Source organism: Caretta caretta, chromosome 1, assembly GCF_965140235.1.
Source record: "Caretta caretta isolate rCarCar2 chromosome 1, rCarCar1.hap1, whole genome shotgun sequence".
In the NCBI taxonomy this organism is placed as follows: Eukaryota; Metazoa; Chordata; order Testudines; family Cheloniidae; genus Caretta; species Caretta caretta.
Genome location: NC_134206.1, coordinates 238,322,754 through 238,339,448, shown reverse-complemented (window position 1 = coordinate 238,339,448; position 16,695 = coordinate 238,322,754). Strand labels below are relative to the sequence as shown.

The 16,695-nt window shown below is 40.0% G+C and overlaps 1 protein-coding gene across 1 annotated transcript in view; it reads left to right on the top strand.

Moving 5' to 3' along the window:
* PIK3C2G (phosphatidylinositol-4-phosphate 3-kinase catalytic subunit type 2 gamma) overlaps positions 1-16,695 on the top strand; it is a 276,099-nt gene that overhangs the window by 75,207 nt on the left and 184,197 nt on the right. The window contains exons 12-15 of the mRNA XM_048827594.2: positions 119-250; positions 6,708-6,822; positions 8,864-8,994; positions 16,339-16,527. Of these exons, the coding sequence (XP_048683551.2) occupies positions 119-250; positions 6,708-6,822; positions 8,864-8,994; positions 16,339-16,527 (567 nt within the window). The remainder of the gene's footprint in view (positions 1-118; positions 251-6,707; positions 6,823-8,863; positions 8,995-16,338; positions 16,528-16,695) is intronic.

The following is a 16,695-nucleotide window of genomic DNA, read 5'->3' as shown; positions in this document are numbered from 1 at the left end:
TTGCAGTTTATTGCTTAGTAAGGTGTGTGGTGGGATACAGTAAAACTTGAAAAGCAGTAACTGCAAATAACAATGTTAAAGAATGTTAGATTTCTTAAAATTGTGATTTTTCTTTCAGAATCAACTTTCCTCTACAAATAAAATATCTTCCTAATGAAACAATATTGACATTAAAACTATTTGGAGTAAACTGTGTATCTAAAAATACAGAAATACTGGCTTGGACGTGTTCCCCCTTGTATCAAAAACAGTAAGTACATTTTTGTATGATAGGGTTTTTTTAATAGTGTTCTTTAATTAAGTGCTATACTCTGCATGAAAGGGAGGCCTGGAAGGAATATACAAACAAATGAACACGAATTTGAGCAGCTAAACAGAACTTTATTGCAATAAGGTATGAAACAGTCACTTTCAATAATTGTTCCTCCTTTCCATACAGAGCTCTTTCAAGTCCTGATTTTCCTGAACCCCTTTGGATTGGGCTTCTCTGACTGTCCACCAGGTTACCCTAGAAAATTCCCCAGTCATGTTGAAGGGCCTTGTTGCCTTCCCATACCCTCACTAAACTACCCTCTCGTTCAGACTACTTTCTTTCCGGGTCTGCTTTCCTGTTTCCTTGCCCCCTGACCCTTTCCACACACTCACTTCTCATACTTCCCAGAATGGTGCTGCTAGTTGGGACTACACTGAACAGTTTCTCTGTTCCCTCCCCATAGTTTAGAAACTTCCCTCATATTTTAACTTTCCCTTTTTCCCCAACACTCAGTTTAACATTATTTTAGAGCTGCTTGTAGGTTATGAATTCCTCTGTATCTCTAAAGAAATACCTAGGGTGAAATATTCAAAAGTGACTAAGTTACATTTTATCTTTGACTTGGGCTAAGGCCGGATTTTTAACTATATTTATACTCATAGACTTTAAGGCCAGAAGGGACCATCATGATCATCTAGTCCAGGGGTTTGCAAACTGTGGGTCTTGACCCCTCAGGGAATCACGAGGCTATTACCTGGGGGGGGTTGAGAGCTGTCAGCCTCCACCCCAAACGCCGCTTTGCCTCCAGCATTTATAATGCTGTTAAATATATAAAAATGTGTTTTTAATTTATAAAGGGGGTTGCACTCAGAGGCTTAGAATGTGAAAGGGGTCACCAGTAAAAAAGTTTTGAGAACCACTGATCTAGTCTGAGCTCCTGCACTTTGCAGGCCATAGAATCTCACCCACCCACTCCTATAATAGACCCCTAATCTCTAGTTGAGTTACTGAAGTCCTCAAACCCTGGGTGCAGTATTGTAAACCCCCCTCTCACACACAATAGCCTTGTGACTCCTCCACAGCTCCTTTTTGGGTCAGAACCCCTACAATTACAACACCGTGAAATTTCAAATTTAAATAGCTGAAATCAGAAAATTTACTATTTTTAAAATCCTATGACTTTGAAATTGACTGAAATGGACCATGAATTTGGTCAGGCCCCACCAGTATACATAAGTAAGAAAATACAAGAATACTTCCCATTACAGCTATTTCAGTATTTTATAGGTCCTAGCTCAAATGACCCATCAAAGGAGAAATTAAAGCTCGGTGTAAGAGGAGGAATACTTTAGAATCTGTGTGTTCTACATTCACCGATCTGTCAGCTATGTCATTCACAATTAAGAGAAACTACTAGAATAGAGAAGCATAGGTGCTTTCCCTCCTCTAGCCAACCACAGCTCCACAAAATTGGTTACTTACCATGATTTGAATTGATAGACCAATTTAAAAACAAAAGCACCCCTGAAATTCAGTCACAAAAGTGAAACTTGAAAATATCTAAACACTCAGTCAGTCTGCTTTACTATTCCATTAGAGCCATACCTGGATATTTTGTAGTTGGAACAAAATACAGTCTCTGAAAGGTGAAATACCTACAAAGTAACAGAAATAAGATTTTGGGGAATTCTGCCACTTTGACACAGGTGATTCTGACAAAGGAATCTGATTGGCTAATCGGAAGGGTTCCAGTCCAGGAAATTAAGGGACAATAACTGCAGTGTGTGGAGCTCCTTCTTCTTACTATTTTTCTCCATTCAAAACATCAATCATTTAATCTTTAATTTTTGTTCACAAATTTTATGCAGAAAATTGTAACAGTCCTGTAATACAGAAATGATAAGCAAGAATAGTGATAAACTATGGGCTAAATTCTACTCTCATCTTCACCGATGTGACTCTACAGTGACGCTAATGATTTCAGTGGAATAATTTTTGACTCACAGTGGTGTAAATGAGAACTTAAACAGAAACACACACTAGTGATGCATTGTCCCAGGTTACTGGGAGTGTCTCATATGAATGCAATGAGACTAGATATTAAAGAATTCTAATGAACGTTTCATGGTATTGCTACAGTGCAGAATTAAGATTGTCTGGGTGCCCTGACCGTGCATTTCTATACCTTAACATGTTTGGATTTCTTTTTATGTTTAATGTCAACTATGAATTTCTTGGATTTATAATAGATGGTTTGGGGATAATTGCAGTATTTCTGTCACATATTTTATCTTTAACCATTGATATGTCCTTTCAACCTAACTCCATTTTAACATAGTTTTCATCTGGAAATATAAATAATAAAACTGCTAATCATGGCCCCTGACTTTTCTAACCAATAACCCTAATATTCATGCTGCTTGCCCTTATATGCCAACTGGTCGTATATAGAATGTAATTACCAAAAGGGACCTACATGGTGGAGTTTAGCAGGAGCACTTGTTAAACTCGAGAAGCTGTTCAGTAAGTATTGTATTTGCAATGACAGTGCCAAGTCTCTTCCTTGCACATCAGGAAAATCTGTTTGTCTCTTGGGCTAAATAGTTTAGAGTTCCAAACCTAATTAAGACATCAGAAATCCATCATTTTGGGCAATTTCGGAGAGGTAATGTCTCCCACAGTGCTCATTGCTCTGAGTTCACCGCTTCTAACAACACAGCTTATTTTGAAGTTGTATTTCCAAATCAGAGAGAGCAGGCAACATAATTTTCTTTTGCTGGTCTCAGCAAGCGAAGTCCCCCATGTGACTTCAGGGCACAAGGTTGAACTTGTAACTTAATGTGGCTTGAGCTGTCCTTAAACCTCTTTCTTGTCTTGTAACGTAATGAGCCTGGGACTTTACTTTAGCTCCTGTTATAAACAAGAGTAGGAAATCTGTGTAGTTGAAGGTGTTCTCACTTGTCATTGGTCTGTGGAAATAAATAAATAGTATTAGAGATATAGCACAGTTTGTTCACAATCCATATTTTATTGTTAAAGGAACTTTGTCATACAGATAGTGAGACAATAGAGAGACCATGTTAGTGAAGTTGTTGGCCCTTTTCTTTTCAGAATCATCCCATCACGCTATAGCACCTGCTCTTCCTGCCAGTTGCATCATTCTTCTGTGCATAAAGAAATGCCCAGTTATTGCCATCCTGTCTCCAGACTTGGTTCTAGAGACCTGCAATCCATGTTACTGCACCATAATTCTGTGGGGGCTCCAGTGGAAACTGGGCTTTAAATGATGTGTAGTTTCTGTATTCTTGTGGAGCCCTCTTCCCCTGGTTACAGGGTGTCTCATATGACTTTAGGCTTGTCCTTCTTTAAAGAGTTTGACTTAGTGATGTAAACACACTGATTCAGTGCAACCAGATAAAATAATACAGTAATTTGTGTCATTCATTTGTGTGTGTGTGTGTACACACACGAATGAATGAATGAATGAATGAATGACACAAATTACCGTAATACTTTATTTGGTTGCACTGAATCAGTGTGTTTATATCACTAAGTTTATATATAGTGTGCATGTGTGTCATAAGTACTACATATTTATCCAACCACATATACTGGTTCCTTTTTTTCCAATTCTACACTATTCAAGCAGCCTTGCTGCTCTGTGTATTTTAATCACTATCTCCTGATCAAACATAAATATCTCCTCCTCTGCTTTCTCTCTACTTTATGCTTCTGTTATTCTGTTTTGTGTTCATCCTACCTTGCTGACCAGTTCTTTAGCTTCTCATTTGGTACCATATCATCCTTTCTTACCTCCCATTCTTCTCCCCAACACACACACACCCACATCTGGCAAAATTCACTATTTGCTCTACAGATAGGTCAGGACCAGAAAGTTCTGATTTAGATTCCAATCTTAGCTCCACAGGCCCATCTCCGTTCTTTCCTTGATCCACTCTTCTCCTTCCGTACTCTCTCTGGGTGATTTTGATTGACTCCCATGGTTTTAACTACCTCTTATAAGCAGGTGATTCCTAGATATTTAACCTTGAACTCTGCCTTCTTTACAATCTCACATCTTCCACTGTGTCTGAGAAATCTTCTTCTGGATGCCCCGTGCTATCTCATAATCAGCCATTCCAAATCAAAACTACTACGTTTCTTCTCTGTGGGCTGGTCATGTTTTGTAATCTCCCCTTCTTTTATCCCTTCGCTGGCTTCCTGGCTTCTTACTCCATCAAATTCAAGCTCCTTGTCCCTTCCTTCAGCACCAGGTATAAATTTGCCCTCCTTATTCTGCTCTTACTTCCTCCTGTTCACCTTCATGTTGCTCTCAGTTTTCTCCTTACTGCTCTATCTTCTGATTTCCTCTGCTGCCCCTGGCATTTAAAACAGTCCTCTAGCTCTCATTCGTCAGGCTCCTGCATGCTCATTCTTCAAAAAATCTCCTTAAAAAAACATTTTTTTTATCAAATCTTTCCTACCTTGTTGCCCCATCCTCGTTTGCCCTGACAGTTGCCCCGTTCTTGCCTTATCTCTCTCAGAGGTTTCCAGGTCAGGAACCACAGCTCTATGGATTTTTTTAAAGTACCACATACATTTGTAGTGCAATATAAATGATTAGTAATAATAAAAGGGGGTGAGGTTAGTTTAGCCTCCATGTCCATTCAACCCTTGGCTGCTCAGCTGAGACTGCTAAGAATAGTACCAATTAATGCTGATTATGGTGAGTTGTTGTGATCTGAACACCTGCCCTCTAGGAAACAGCTGAAGAGCAGCAACTCATTTCATAAAGTTCACCCAAATAAACATCAGCTGAAACACTTTTCAGTCACTATTGATCTGGTTCAAATTCAAACTAGTGGCCTAAAGGTGAACGGCTTCATATTTCATGACTAGTTTCCCCCAATATCTTGTTCACATCAGTATTCTTTGTTCCCCATACAACTACAGCTGCAAAACAAACTTTTGAAAATCACTTGTCTTTGATCCTCCTGAATTTTGCTCTCTCAGTGAAATAGTGTTTGCACTAACAACACCAATATCTTCAGAAGTAAAAAACAAACTGTACTTTTACTCTGAATGGTGGCTGCAAAGATGATATTGCAGGGTTCCCATGTTTCTTGTCTCAATGACTCTAAAGCAATTTAGTTCAGTTTGCAATTCAGCATATTCCTTTTTTGTCAGTGCTGCAAACTCATGCTGGGATCAGAAAACCCACCTATGTTCTTATATCCTCACCACTGCTAAAGATTCTGTGTTCTGAACTCATTTATCCATTTTGTTATTGCTCTAGTAGGCAGAAAGGAATTTAGTTCATTCTCCCACAGCTGTATTGATTGTGCAGTGCTACACAGTAGTAAAAAATTGCCTGTCACTAAAAATAATTATTTAGGAATAGAAAAAATGTTGAATATGCCCTTTTATACATAATTTTGATTTCTGATCTTAACCCGACCAGCCGTCAAGATATGAGTAAATTAAAAGGCAAAACAGATACACTGTATCTTAATCCAAGTGAGTGGATTCATTATGATTAGGACTTGTACCTATGTCTTTCCAAATGTATTCAATCACTGTTGAATGAATTATATTGACCTGCAATTTTCTTATATGAAGACAGTGTGCATGCATGTTTCTGATCAGACTTTTGTTTGTGAATGTAGTGCTCAGACAAGTGCTAGAGGCTATACTCTTCTCTTTATCCACTGAACAGATAGTGCAAGCTTCCCCACTTGATTTCCTTCCTCCTAGAGCAGGGGTCTCAGACATGCGGCCTGCGGCCCTCCAAGCAGCCCGCCCCCGGCCTACCTCCAGGGTTGGAATGGGGGCAGGGAAGGGGTGGAAAGAGGCAGGGCAGGGCCTCATGGAAGAGATGGAGTGGGGGGACGGGGCCAGGAGCAGCAAGGGGTGGTGTTAGTGATGCGGCCCTCTGGCCAAGGCACGAGTCCTTATGTGGCCCTCGTTGTCATTTGAGTTTGAGATCCCTGTCCTAGAGGGACCATTTCTATGGGTGCTTCAGTCTCATACCCCTTCAGTCCTCCAAACTGATACTACTAAATCATGATGGTCTAGTCTAGCCTCCTGTGTAACATGTGTCATAAAACTTCCCCAAAGTAATTCCTAGAGAGCATACCACGTTTAAAAATTGTCAGTGATGGAGAATCCACCATGACCGTTGGTAAATTGTTCCGGTGATTTAATTACTCTCACTATTAAAAATGTGTGCCTTTTTTCCAGTCTGAATTTTTCTAGTTTGAACGTCCAGCTGTTGAATTGTGTTACACTCCTTTCTGATAGATTGGAGAGCCCGTTATTAAATATTTGTTACTCATGTAGATACTTTTTTCCTGAGCCATTGGTTTCAATGTTTCTGATATAATTTCAGTCAAGCCTGTCTGGTTTATCTCCGGTACTAATGCAGTATTTTATCTACGTATATTGATATTTTCAGAAAGTTCAATCATGGAACCATGCTGCTTAGCATGGCATTGCACAGTGAGCCTCCAACAACGATGATAGCGCCGGGTATTTGTGACACTAGCCTGCCAGCACTAGTAACACTGCAGGTAAGGACTGCTTTTTGAGAAAGCAAAGCAAGGACATTTTATCAAACAACTTGCAGTAAATGATTGATTACATGGTTCTTCCTGATCCCACAGTTTAGAAATCACAAGAGACCTCTGCTTGTATGCTATCAGCCTTTTTAATTGTGGGGGAGTAAAATTCTACATAACAGCAATTATACACCATACTCACTAAATCAGATGCAGGCTGTGGGTTTAAGGCACTGAGTAGATTACTTTTTCTTCTATGACACAAATTGCTGACCTGGTACCTGACTCTCAGCTGCGTTTTTATCCCACTTGTATCCCGTGTACCACTGAATTATCTGCCATTATACACATTGCAGGCAGCTAACAATTATCTGAGTCTGCAGAAAGGTCTGTGGGGAAGGAGCTACAAAGTGCATCTGTATTTATATCACTCTTAATCCATGACCAAATGCCAGGCTGCCATTGATGTCACTGTGAGCTCTGCGTGTAGACCAAGGGCAGTATCTGGCCTCCAAATATTGAAAAGACATTTTGTCTGTCCCCAGTGTTGTCCTGTTCCCAGATTGAACTGGTCATTTTAAAGGCACAGCCAATTGCTTTTCATATTCAAAAACCAAATGATCGTTATTAGCAAATGAAGCACAAAGGCAAGCAATGTCAATAAATGAGGCTGGGCTAAAAATGCCCTATTTTTTAGCAAGTTTCTAGTTGGAATAATACAGTCAAAGAGGGCTCCTTAAAATAGCTTTCTCTGTATTAATAATAAAAGGAAGGTGAGGCAGTAGAGGGCTGCTAATTTAAAATCTGTCTTTCAGCTCTAAGAAACAGCAGAGAAGAATCTCCCACTCCCGTCCCCTCCCTTCCCATACTCAGTTATGCCTGTAAATATGACAGTTGGAGACACTGTGAAAATACAGGAAAAGCTGCCTTAAAAAAACCCAGCTCTTTTGATGTGACTGCTGTGTGCTATAATTCCTAGGAGTACTGTATTCTGGGAACCAGTTTGTTGGTCGTGTTTTTTTGGTTAATGGTTTGTGAGATTGAGTATGCACATATATATTGGTTAGAGAGGCTGCTTTTCTGGTCCTGCTGTGAATGTCTATTAATACATTATAATGTAAATTCTATGATACGCAAATTGAACTGGATTAAAAAACTGAATTTTCATCTAACCTGCCACTCAAACCTAAAACACGTTTGAGCTTTGAAAAAGTTTGGTTAGCAGCTTTCCCCCCATTTTATTACATTACTTAATGAAACTTTGCACTTCCCAGACCAAGCTGGAAGTGAAAATGATGAAAACTCATGAGAGGCTGTTCTTGTGCCTTTAACAGGCCAGTCAGAAACAAGAAATTACCAAAAACAGCCTGCTTTACTGTATTTTCCAGCCTACTCTTGCAAAACCAAGAACTTAGAGCCATAACAAAACTTGGGGATGCTGTTGATTCAAATTGAAAAGAACCTTCAAAAAAACCACATTTTTGAGTTTTTTCCCATAATTCGATGAAGCTAAAAATGGGCCTGTGCCAACCCCTGTCTCCTTACCTCAGTATGAAGACCTCCCAACTTTGGGGAAATTAATATCCAGATCTGAACTTTGCAGCTTGGTCCCTGTCTTTTACAATCCAAATCAATATGCAGACTCTGAACTCCTCCTCCCCCACACTGTTCTGGAGAAGTACTGATCTGGGTTGAAACTTTGAAGCTCAGGCCCATCTCTAGTTAAAAGTAGGGAGGGAGAAGCCTTTAACCTGGAGTCCCATGCAGACCTAATGAGGTTGAGATACAATGGGTAAAATCCTGGCTCCATTAAATTTAGAGGCAAAACTCTTCTTGACTTCAATGGGGCCAGGATCGTCACCCAATAGTTCTGAGTAAAATTCATTCATACAATAAACACTCCTTTTGCAATTATCCTGTCTCCCTTTCCCCCTTTTTTTTCACATTTCCTCTACATATTTAGGATGCCATTCACTAACAATCATACTCAGATATCTATCTGAGAACCCTTTTATGCAAATTTCTACACAAGACATCACCATTTTTTTTTTAGATTGACTTTCCAGAAACTAATTTGGAGTTTATTAAACCGGAGCCTGAAGAAAAAAGAGATGACCTTGAAGAGCCAGCTAAAGAGTGCTTGAAGCATATAGCAAGACTTTCACAGAAACATTCTCTCTTGCTGTAAGTGCATCCAAGTCTTCCTGCTTACATCTGGTATGCTGTGCATAACGCCATCAATCACTCTTAAATGTGTTCAATTCTTGAAAAGCTAAATTTCCCACCTGATTTCATTCATTTGATGAAGTAATACTTCTAGACGAGAGGAAAAGGTGGCAATGAAGCTAAAACAAGTCCCAGAAGGTGACAATGCCTTTCTGTAGCTTAGAACACTTTGTCTCTATTCTGTTATCTTTTCTGGCTATCTTGGCACTAGAAGCAAACTGCTGATTTGAAGCACAAATATTTGTCTCGAGCTATATAATTTCAATAATAATAGTATTAGCAATTTTAAAAATTGGGCTGGATTAAAAACCAACACCAGTAAATAATAATGATAAACCCATACTATTAGGCCATCGTACTCACCAAGTGGCATACACGCATTAGAAAGGCAATCTGTATCTTGTTCCTCAGTAAACAAGGAAACAATTATGCAGAATTTAGCTTTCACAGCAGGCATATAAAGAATAAGTAAAACAAAACATGTTGTATCATCTACTCAGGCAGATTAGTAACCCTAGACATATCTAGGTTATATTATCAAGTAGCATTATGTACTGTCTAAAATAACAATTATAGTGAGACCCACAGTGGGGTTAGTGGTATCAATGTTTGCTGGCTGGCATTATACAAGTCACTAACGCTTGTTCATTAATCCTTCACCACAGGCTAAAGATGTCATAGTAATGTAATAAATAAATATAAAGTCTCTTTTTAAACTTCCCAATGATGTTCTGTTATACACATGTAAAGGAGGTTTTCTTTACTAATTTTATTTTTGGGGGGAAAAGATATTTATCGAGTTTATAAATTTCTGTTGGCTACAATGAACTGGTCGTATGTTTAATGTTACCATCTCTTCTCATTTCTAAAAAGGCAGGATGTGATTTAAATTTCTTTGCTTTTAACCACTGAGGGCTGTTAAGCAGGACTGGGGCTGGTCAGTACTTGGATTACAGTCTTTTAAGGAAAATATAGTAGCTGCAAGAAGTGGCATTCATGGTTCAGTAGGCAATCATTACTTCCAAGTTAGTACAGAACCAAAACTGCTTCAGTGTGGTGCTCAGGGTTGTCAGCTTCTGGAGGGGACATTCTTTTGATAAGATTTGTAAGTGAGACCGTGAACCCTCATGACGAGGCACAGAATCAGAAGGTTTCAGAGGGGTAGCCATGTTAGTCTGTATCAGCAGAAAGAATGAGGAGGACTTGTGGCACCTTAGAGACTAACAAATTTATTTGAGCATAAGCTAAAGTCCACTTCATCAGATGCATATAGTGGAAAATACAGTAGGAAGATAGATAGATAGATATACAGAGCACATGTAAAATGGGGTTTGCCATACTAGCTCTAATGAGACCAATCGATTAAGGTGGGCTGTTATCAGCAGGAGAAAAAAAAACTTTTGTAGTGATAATCAGGATGGCCCATTTCCAACAGTTGACAAGAAGGTGTGAGTTACAGTAGGGGAGAAATTATCATGGGGAAATAGTTTTTAGTTAGTGTAAAAAGAACAGGAGGACTTGTGGCACCTTAGAGACTATCAAATTTATTAGAGCATAAGCTTCCGTGGGCTACAGCAACATGCATCCGGTGAAGTGGGCTGTAGCCCACGAAAGCTCATGCTCTGTTAAAGTTGTTAGTCTTAGTAAGGTGCCACAAGTACTCCTGTTCTTTTTGCAGATACAGACTAACACAGCTGCTGCTCTAAACCTTTAGTTAGTGTAATGACTCATCCATTCCTAGTCTTTGTTCAAGCCTAATTTAATGGTATCCAGTTTGCAGATTAATTCCAGTTCTGCTGTTTCTCGTTGGAGTCTGTTTTTGAAGTTTGTTTGTTGTAATATTGCGACTTTTAGGTCTGTAATTGAGTGTCTGGGAAGGTTGAAGTGATCTCCAACTGGTTTTTGAATGTTGTAATTCTTGATGTCTGATTTGTGTCCATTTATTCTTTTGCATAGAGACTGTCCGGTTTGGCCAATGTACATGGCAGAGGGGCATTGCTGGCACATTATGGCATATATCACATTGGTGGATGTGCAGGTGAAAGAGCCTCTGATAGTGTGGCTGATGTTATTAGGTCCTATAATGGTGTCCCTTGAATAGATATGTGGACACAGTTGGCAACGGGCTTTGTTGCAAGGATAGCTTCCTGGGTTAGTGTTTTTGTGGTGTGGTTCCTGGTGAGTATTTGCTTCAGACTGGGGGGCTGTCTGTAAGCGAGGACTGGCCTGTCTCCCAAGATCTGTGAGAGTGAGGGATCGTCCTTCAGGATAGGTTGTAGATCCTTGATGAGGAATCAGAAGGGTCATTTTAAATGGTCCATTTCTCCCTCTCTTTCTCTTTCACGCACACATCTTATAGCTTCATTTGTATTTTTTTTTAAACCTGTATTCCTTTTTTAAAAGCTTTAACTGTTTTTCTCTTTTGGTTCCATTAATAAAAGTTCAAAGTTGTTGTTTTTTTACGGTGGTTGTTGCAATCAGAGTAAGCCAGACTACACTTAACTGCTTAATGTTATAATAATGAAGAAGGGTTTGTTAACATCTTATCTCTTGTTGGGCCCAAGAAATCTCCTTATCAGCACAACAATCCTCGGATGCTATATATGTGCAAAGTATTATTGTCACCTAGACTGAACATCTCTTTAGACATAAACTTTTACTATGACAGATAAACCTAAAACCTTTACCCTGATCAAATCTTTAAAGACAGCCGTTAAACAAGACAGTAACTCAGCAAAACAAGATAGGAAAGAGAAGACTGCCCCGTCACTGTAGAGGAATGGGGTAGATACAAGAAAGCATTGGTCTTTTATCTAACCATTTTTAAGCTTTAGCTGATTTAATCTGAACAGACTGTCATGTTCAGGAGATGCTGTTGGGAAACTAGAAAATCTCTAACGTCAACATGCAAGAGGTGTCCTCTAATTGCAATGTCTCACTGAATGCTGTTGGAGTGTAAAGGAACACATGACTGACCATCAAAAAGTTAAAGCTTTATCTCCTCTGCAGTGTGTGGCACACACACACACACCCTCCATACAAACACAAGGATTGCTGGCTGCTGCTATTGTGAGCACTCTGTGAATTGTTGAGCTACACAAAGGAGATCATGGATCACGCTGCCACTATTTGTATCTAAAGTTTAAAATATATTTTGTTTATTATAAAAAGAAAAGGAGGACTTGTGGCACCTTAGACACTAACCAATTTATTTGAGCATAAGCTTTCGTGAGCAACAGCTCACTTCATCGGATGCATACTATGGAAAGTGTAGAAGATCTTTTTATATACACACAATGCATGAAAAAATACCTCCTCCCACCCCACTCTCCTGCTGGTAATAGCTTATCTAAAGTGATCACTCTCCTTACAATGTGTATGATAATCAAGGTGGGCCATTTCCAGCACAAATCCAGGGTTTAACAAGAACCTCTGAGGAGGGGAGGGGGGTAGGAAAAAACAAGGGGAAATAGGTTACCTTGCATAATGACTTAGCCACTCCCAGTCTCTATTCAAGCCTAAGTTAATTGTATCCAATTTGCAAATGAATTCCAATTCAACAGTTTCTCGCTGGAGTCTGGATTTGAAGTTTTTTCGTTGTAATATCGCAACTTTCATGTCTGTAATCGCGTGACCGGAGAGATTGAAGTGTTCTCCGACTGGTTTATGAATGTTATAATTCTTGACATCTGATTTCTGTCCATTTATTCTTTTACGTAGAGACTGTCCAGTTTGACCAATGTACATGGCAGAGGGGCATTGCTGGCACATGATGGCATATATCACATTGGTGGATGTGCAGGTGAACGAGCCTCTGATAGTGTGGCTGATGTTATTAGGCCCTGTGATGGTGTCCCCTGAATAGATATGTGGGCACAGTTGGCAACGGGCTTTGTTGCAAGGATAGGTTCCTGGGTTAGTGTTTCTGTTGTGTGGTATGTGGTTGCTGGTGAGTATTTGCTTCAGGTTGGGGGGTTGTCTGTAGGCAGGGACTGGCCTGTCTCCCTAGATTTGTGGTCAGGGTGAAAGCTGGAGGCATGTAGGTAGGAATAGTGGTCCGTAGGTTTCCGGTATAGGGTGGTGATTATATGACCATCATTTATTAGCACTGTAGTGTCCAGGAAGTGGATCTCTTGTGTGGACTGGACCAGGCTGAGGTTGATGGTGGGATGGAAATTGTTGAAATCATGGTGGAATTCCTCAAGGGCTTCTTTTCCATGGGTCCAGATGATGAAGATGTCATCAATATAGCGCAAGTAGAGTAGGGGCATTAGGGGACGAGAGCTGAGGAAGCGTTGTTCTAAGTCAGCCATAAAAATGTTGGCATACTGTGGGGCCATGCGGGTACCCATAGCAGTGCCGCTGATCTGATCCTACCTACATGCCTCCAGCTTTCATCCTGACCACACCACACGATCCATCGTCTACAGCCAAGCTCTGCGATACAACCGCATTTGCTCCAACCCCTCAGACAGAGACAAACACCTACAAGATCTCTATCAAGCATTCTTACAACTACAATACCCACCTGCGGAAGTGAAGAAACAGATTGATAGAGCCAGAAGAGTTCCCAGAAGTCACCTACTACGGGACAGGCCTAACAAAGAAAATAACAGAACTCCACTAGCCGTCACCTTCAGCCCCCAACTAAAACTCCTCCAACACATTATTAAGGATCTACAACCTATCCTGAAGGATGACCCAACGCTCTCACAAATCTAAGGAGACAGGCCAGTCCTTGCCTACAGACAGCCCCCCAACCTGAAGCAAATACTCACCAGCAACCACATACCACACAACAGAACCACTAACCCAGGAACCTAACCTTGCAACAAAGCCTGTTGCCAACTGTGCCCACATATCTATTCAGGGGACACCATCACAGGGCCTAATAACATCAGCCACACTGTCAGAGGCTCGTTCACCTGCACATCCACCAATGTGATATATGCCATCATGTGCCAGCAATGCCCCTCTGCCATGTACATTGGTCAAACTGGACAGTCTCTACGTAAAAGACTAAATGGACACAAATCAGATGTCAAGAATTATAACATTCATAAACCAGTTGGAGAACGCTTCAATCTCTCTGGTCACGCGTTTACAGACATGAAAGTTGCGATATTACAACAAAAAAACTTCAAATCCAGACTCCAGCGAGAAACTGTTGAATTGGAATTCATTTGCAAATTGGATACAATTAACTTAGGCTTGAATAGAGACTGGGAGTGGCTAAGTCATTATGCAAGTAACCTATTTCCCCTTGTTTTTCCAACCGCTCCCTCGCCCCCCCCCCCCCCCAACGTTCTTGTTAAACCCTGGATTTGTGCTGGAAATGGCCCACCTTGATTATCATACACATTGTAAGGAGAGTGATCACTTTAGATAAGCTATTACCAGCAGGAGAGTGGGGTGGGAGGAGGTATTTTTTCATGCTTTGTGTGTATATAAAAAGATCTTCTACACTTTCCACAATATGCATCCAATGAAGTGAGCTGTAGCTCACGAAAGCTTATGCTCAAATAAATTGGTTAGTCTCTAAGGTGCCACAAGTACTCCTTTTCTTTTTGCGAATACAGACTAACACGGCTGTTACTCTGAAACCTTTGTTTATTATAGTAATTTGCTTAAAACTACTACTACTAGAAAATGACACTAGGTAAAATGTCTCTTATGTGGCCCCTGTCACTATCATATCTGAACAGCTCACACAATTATGAATTTATTCTCCTCACATCCCTCTGAGCCAAGGAAAGCAAATTGTCTTTCCTCGCAACACTGTACCTCATGTTTATTGTTTGTACTGCCAATACCCATTCCAAATGCCTGGCAAATTCAAAATTGATTGAAGGAAACCTTTTTTCACATAACGCACAATTAATCTGTGGAACCCATTGCCATGAGATATTACCAAAGCCAAAACTTAGCAGGATTCAGAAAGGGATAAACTATTTATTTGGCCTAAGACAAAGTTGGTGTTATAGCAGATCATGGGGGGAAGTGTTTAGAAGTGGATGCAAGCATTCACGTTTCAGAGCTTGATTCAACTTCAACTATTGGGAGTTAGGAGAAAATTTTCCTGAAGGCAGGTTATCCCATTACTACCCACAGCAGGGATTTTTGAAGCTTCCTCTGATGCTGGTTATTGTCCAGGATGGGATGTTGGACAAGATAGATAGGTCTGATCTAGTGTAGCAACTCCTATGTTCTTTCAGAGCCTTAATGATATTTATAATGTTAATTCTGAATTTTGTCTATTTGTAATTTATTGTACATTTTTAAGGCTTGTTTTAAGTGCTTGAGTTTCAGCTAGGATTGCCTGTTTACATTAGCAATTTTATCTTGATGAAGTTTTTGTTTGTTTCTTTGTTTGTGATGATACCAAACCCTAAGATTTAATGAGGCTATTTGTTTTATGGACCAAGAAAATGCATATGAATTGTTGGCGCATTTAAGGACATATGGTACACATTAACCTGATGTTCTTTTCATTGGCTTACTGATTTTTGCAATACTGGGGGATGCCAAGGCATTTTATTAATATGACATTCGCCCTCTCTGTGGGGTAGGTGGCACTACACCCATTCTGCAGATGAGTAAAGTGAGGCATAGCAGGCCAGACTGGTTTTTTGAAAGAGGTTTGCCTGACAAGTTTGCTATTTTCCAGGATAATGAAAAGCATATTCCATTCTATATGATAGATTCATTCAGTTTCTAGTAACAAGTGATCAGTCAGATACTTAGTACTTATACCTCTTTGCACACCCTGTGCAAGGACCAAGAACAATCATGGTGTGTGTGTGTGTGAGAGAGAGAGAGAGAACACATCGCCTTTTTAAAAGTCTCGTATCCTAGAATGTATATGAATGCTGTCACCTGAGTTGATCGGTGGTGGAGAGCAGAGGAGTGAAAGTTGACTACCTGTGTTATAATCAGTAGTTGTCACCACAGTTAATTAGAGATGCTATAGAATAGGCAGTGGACATCACAGTAATTTCTCTGGCCAAAACTGCACACACTAAAAAACGACTGTGGAGAAAAAGAGAGAGCGAGCGTGACCTTGGCAATGTGAAATATCTGTATGTGCATCTCTTTTGAGAGTTCATCTTTATATGTCCCAAGGCTGACAGATCCAGATTATAAATATCACTTCTTCATAAGAGCTGGTGTGCAGAAAATGATATCCCATTCCAAGGAGAAGAAGTAGCTAGAAAGCAGTACCCCCTCTTTACAATAGTTTGCTGCTACACAAGGCTCTAGGTGGTTTTAATTTCAAACTGAATTTCTAATCTTCTCTTCCAGGTTGTCAGAGCAAGAGAGAAGATTTTTATGGTTTTATCGTTCCTACTGCAATAATGAAAACTGTTCTCTTCCTTTGGTACTGGGCAGTGCCCCCAGTTGGGATCGAAAGAGCATATCAGAAATGTATACTGTGTTGAGGGAATGGATCTTTTCTAACCCTTTGGAGGCACTTGGGCTTCTGACTTTCAGGTAAGAGAAAATTAACAAAGTCAGAAAATAACAATAAACAGACTCCTAGTCTTCTGATTAATTCAGCACTTTGAGTTGCTTAGTATAATACCAAGCTTTGGTTCATTGACTGTCTGCTTTCAGCTTTCCCTCTGTATCAAAATGAAGATGTAATTGGAACTCTTGAGC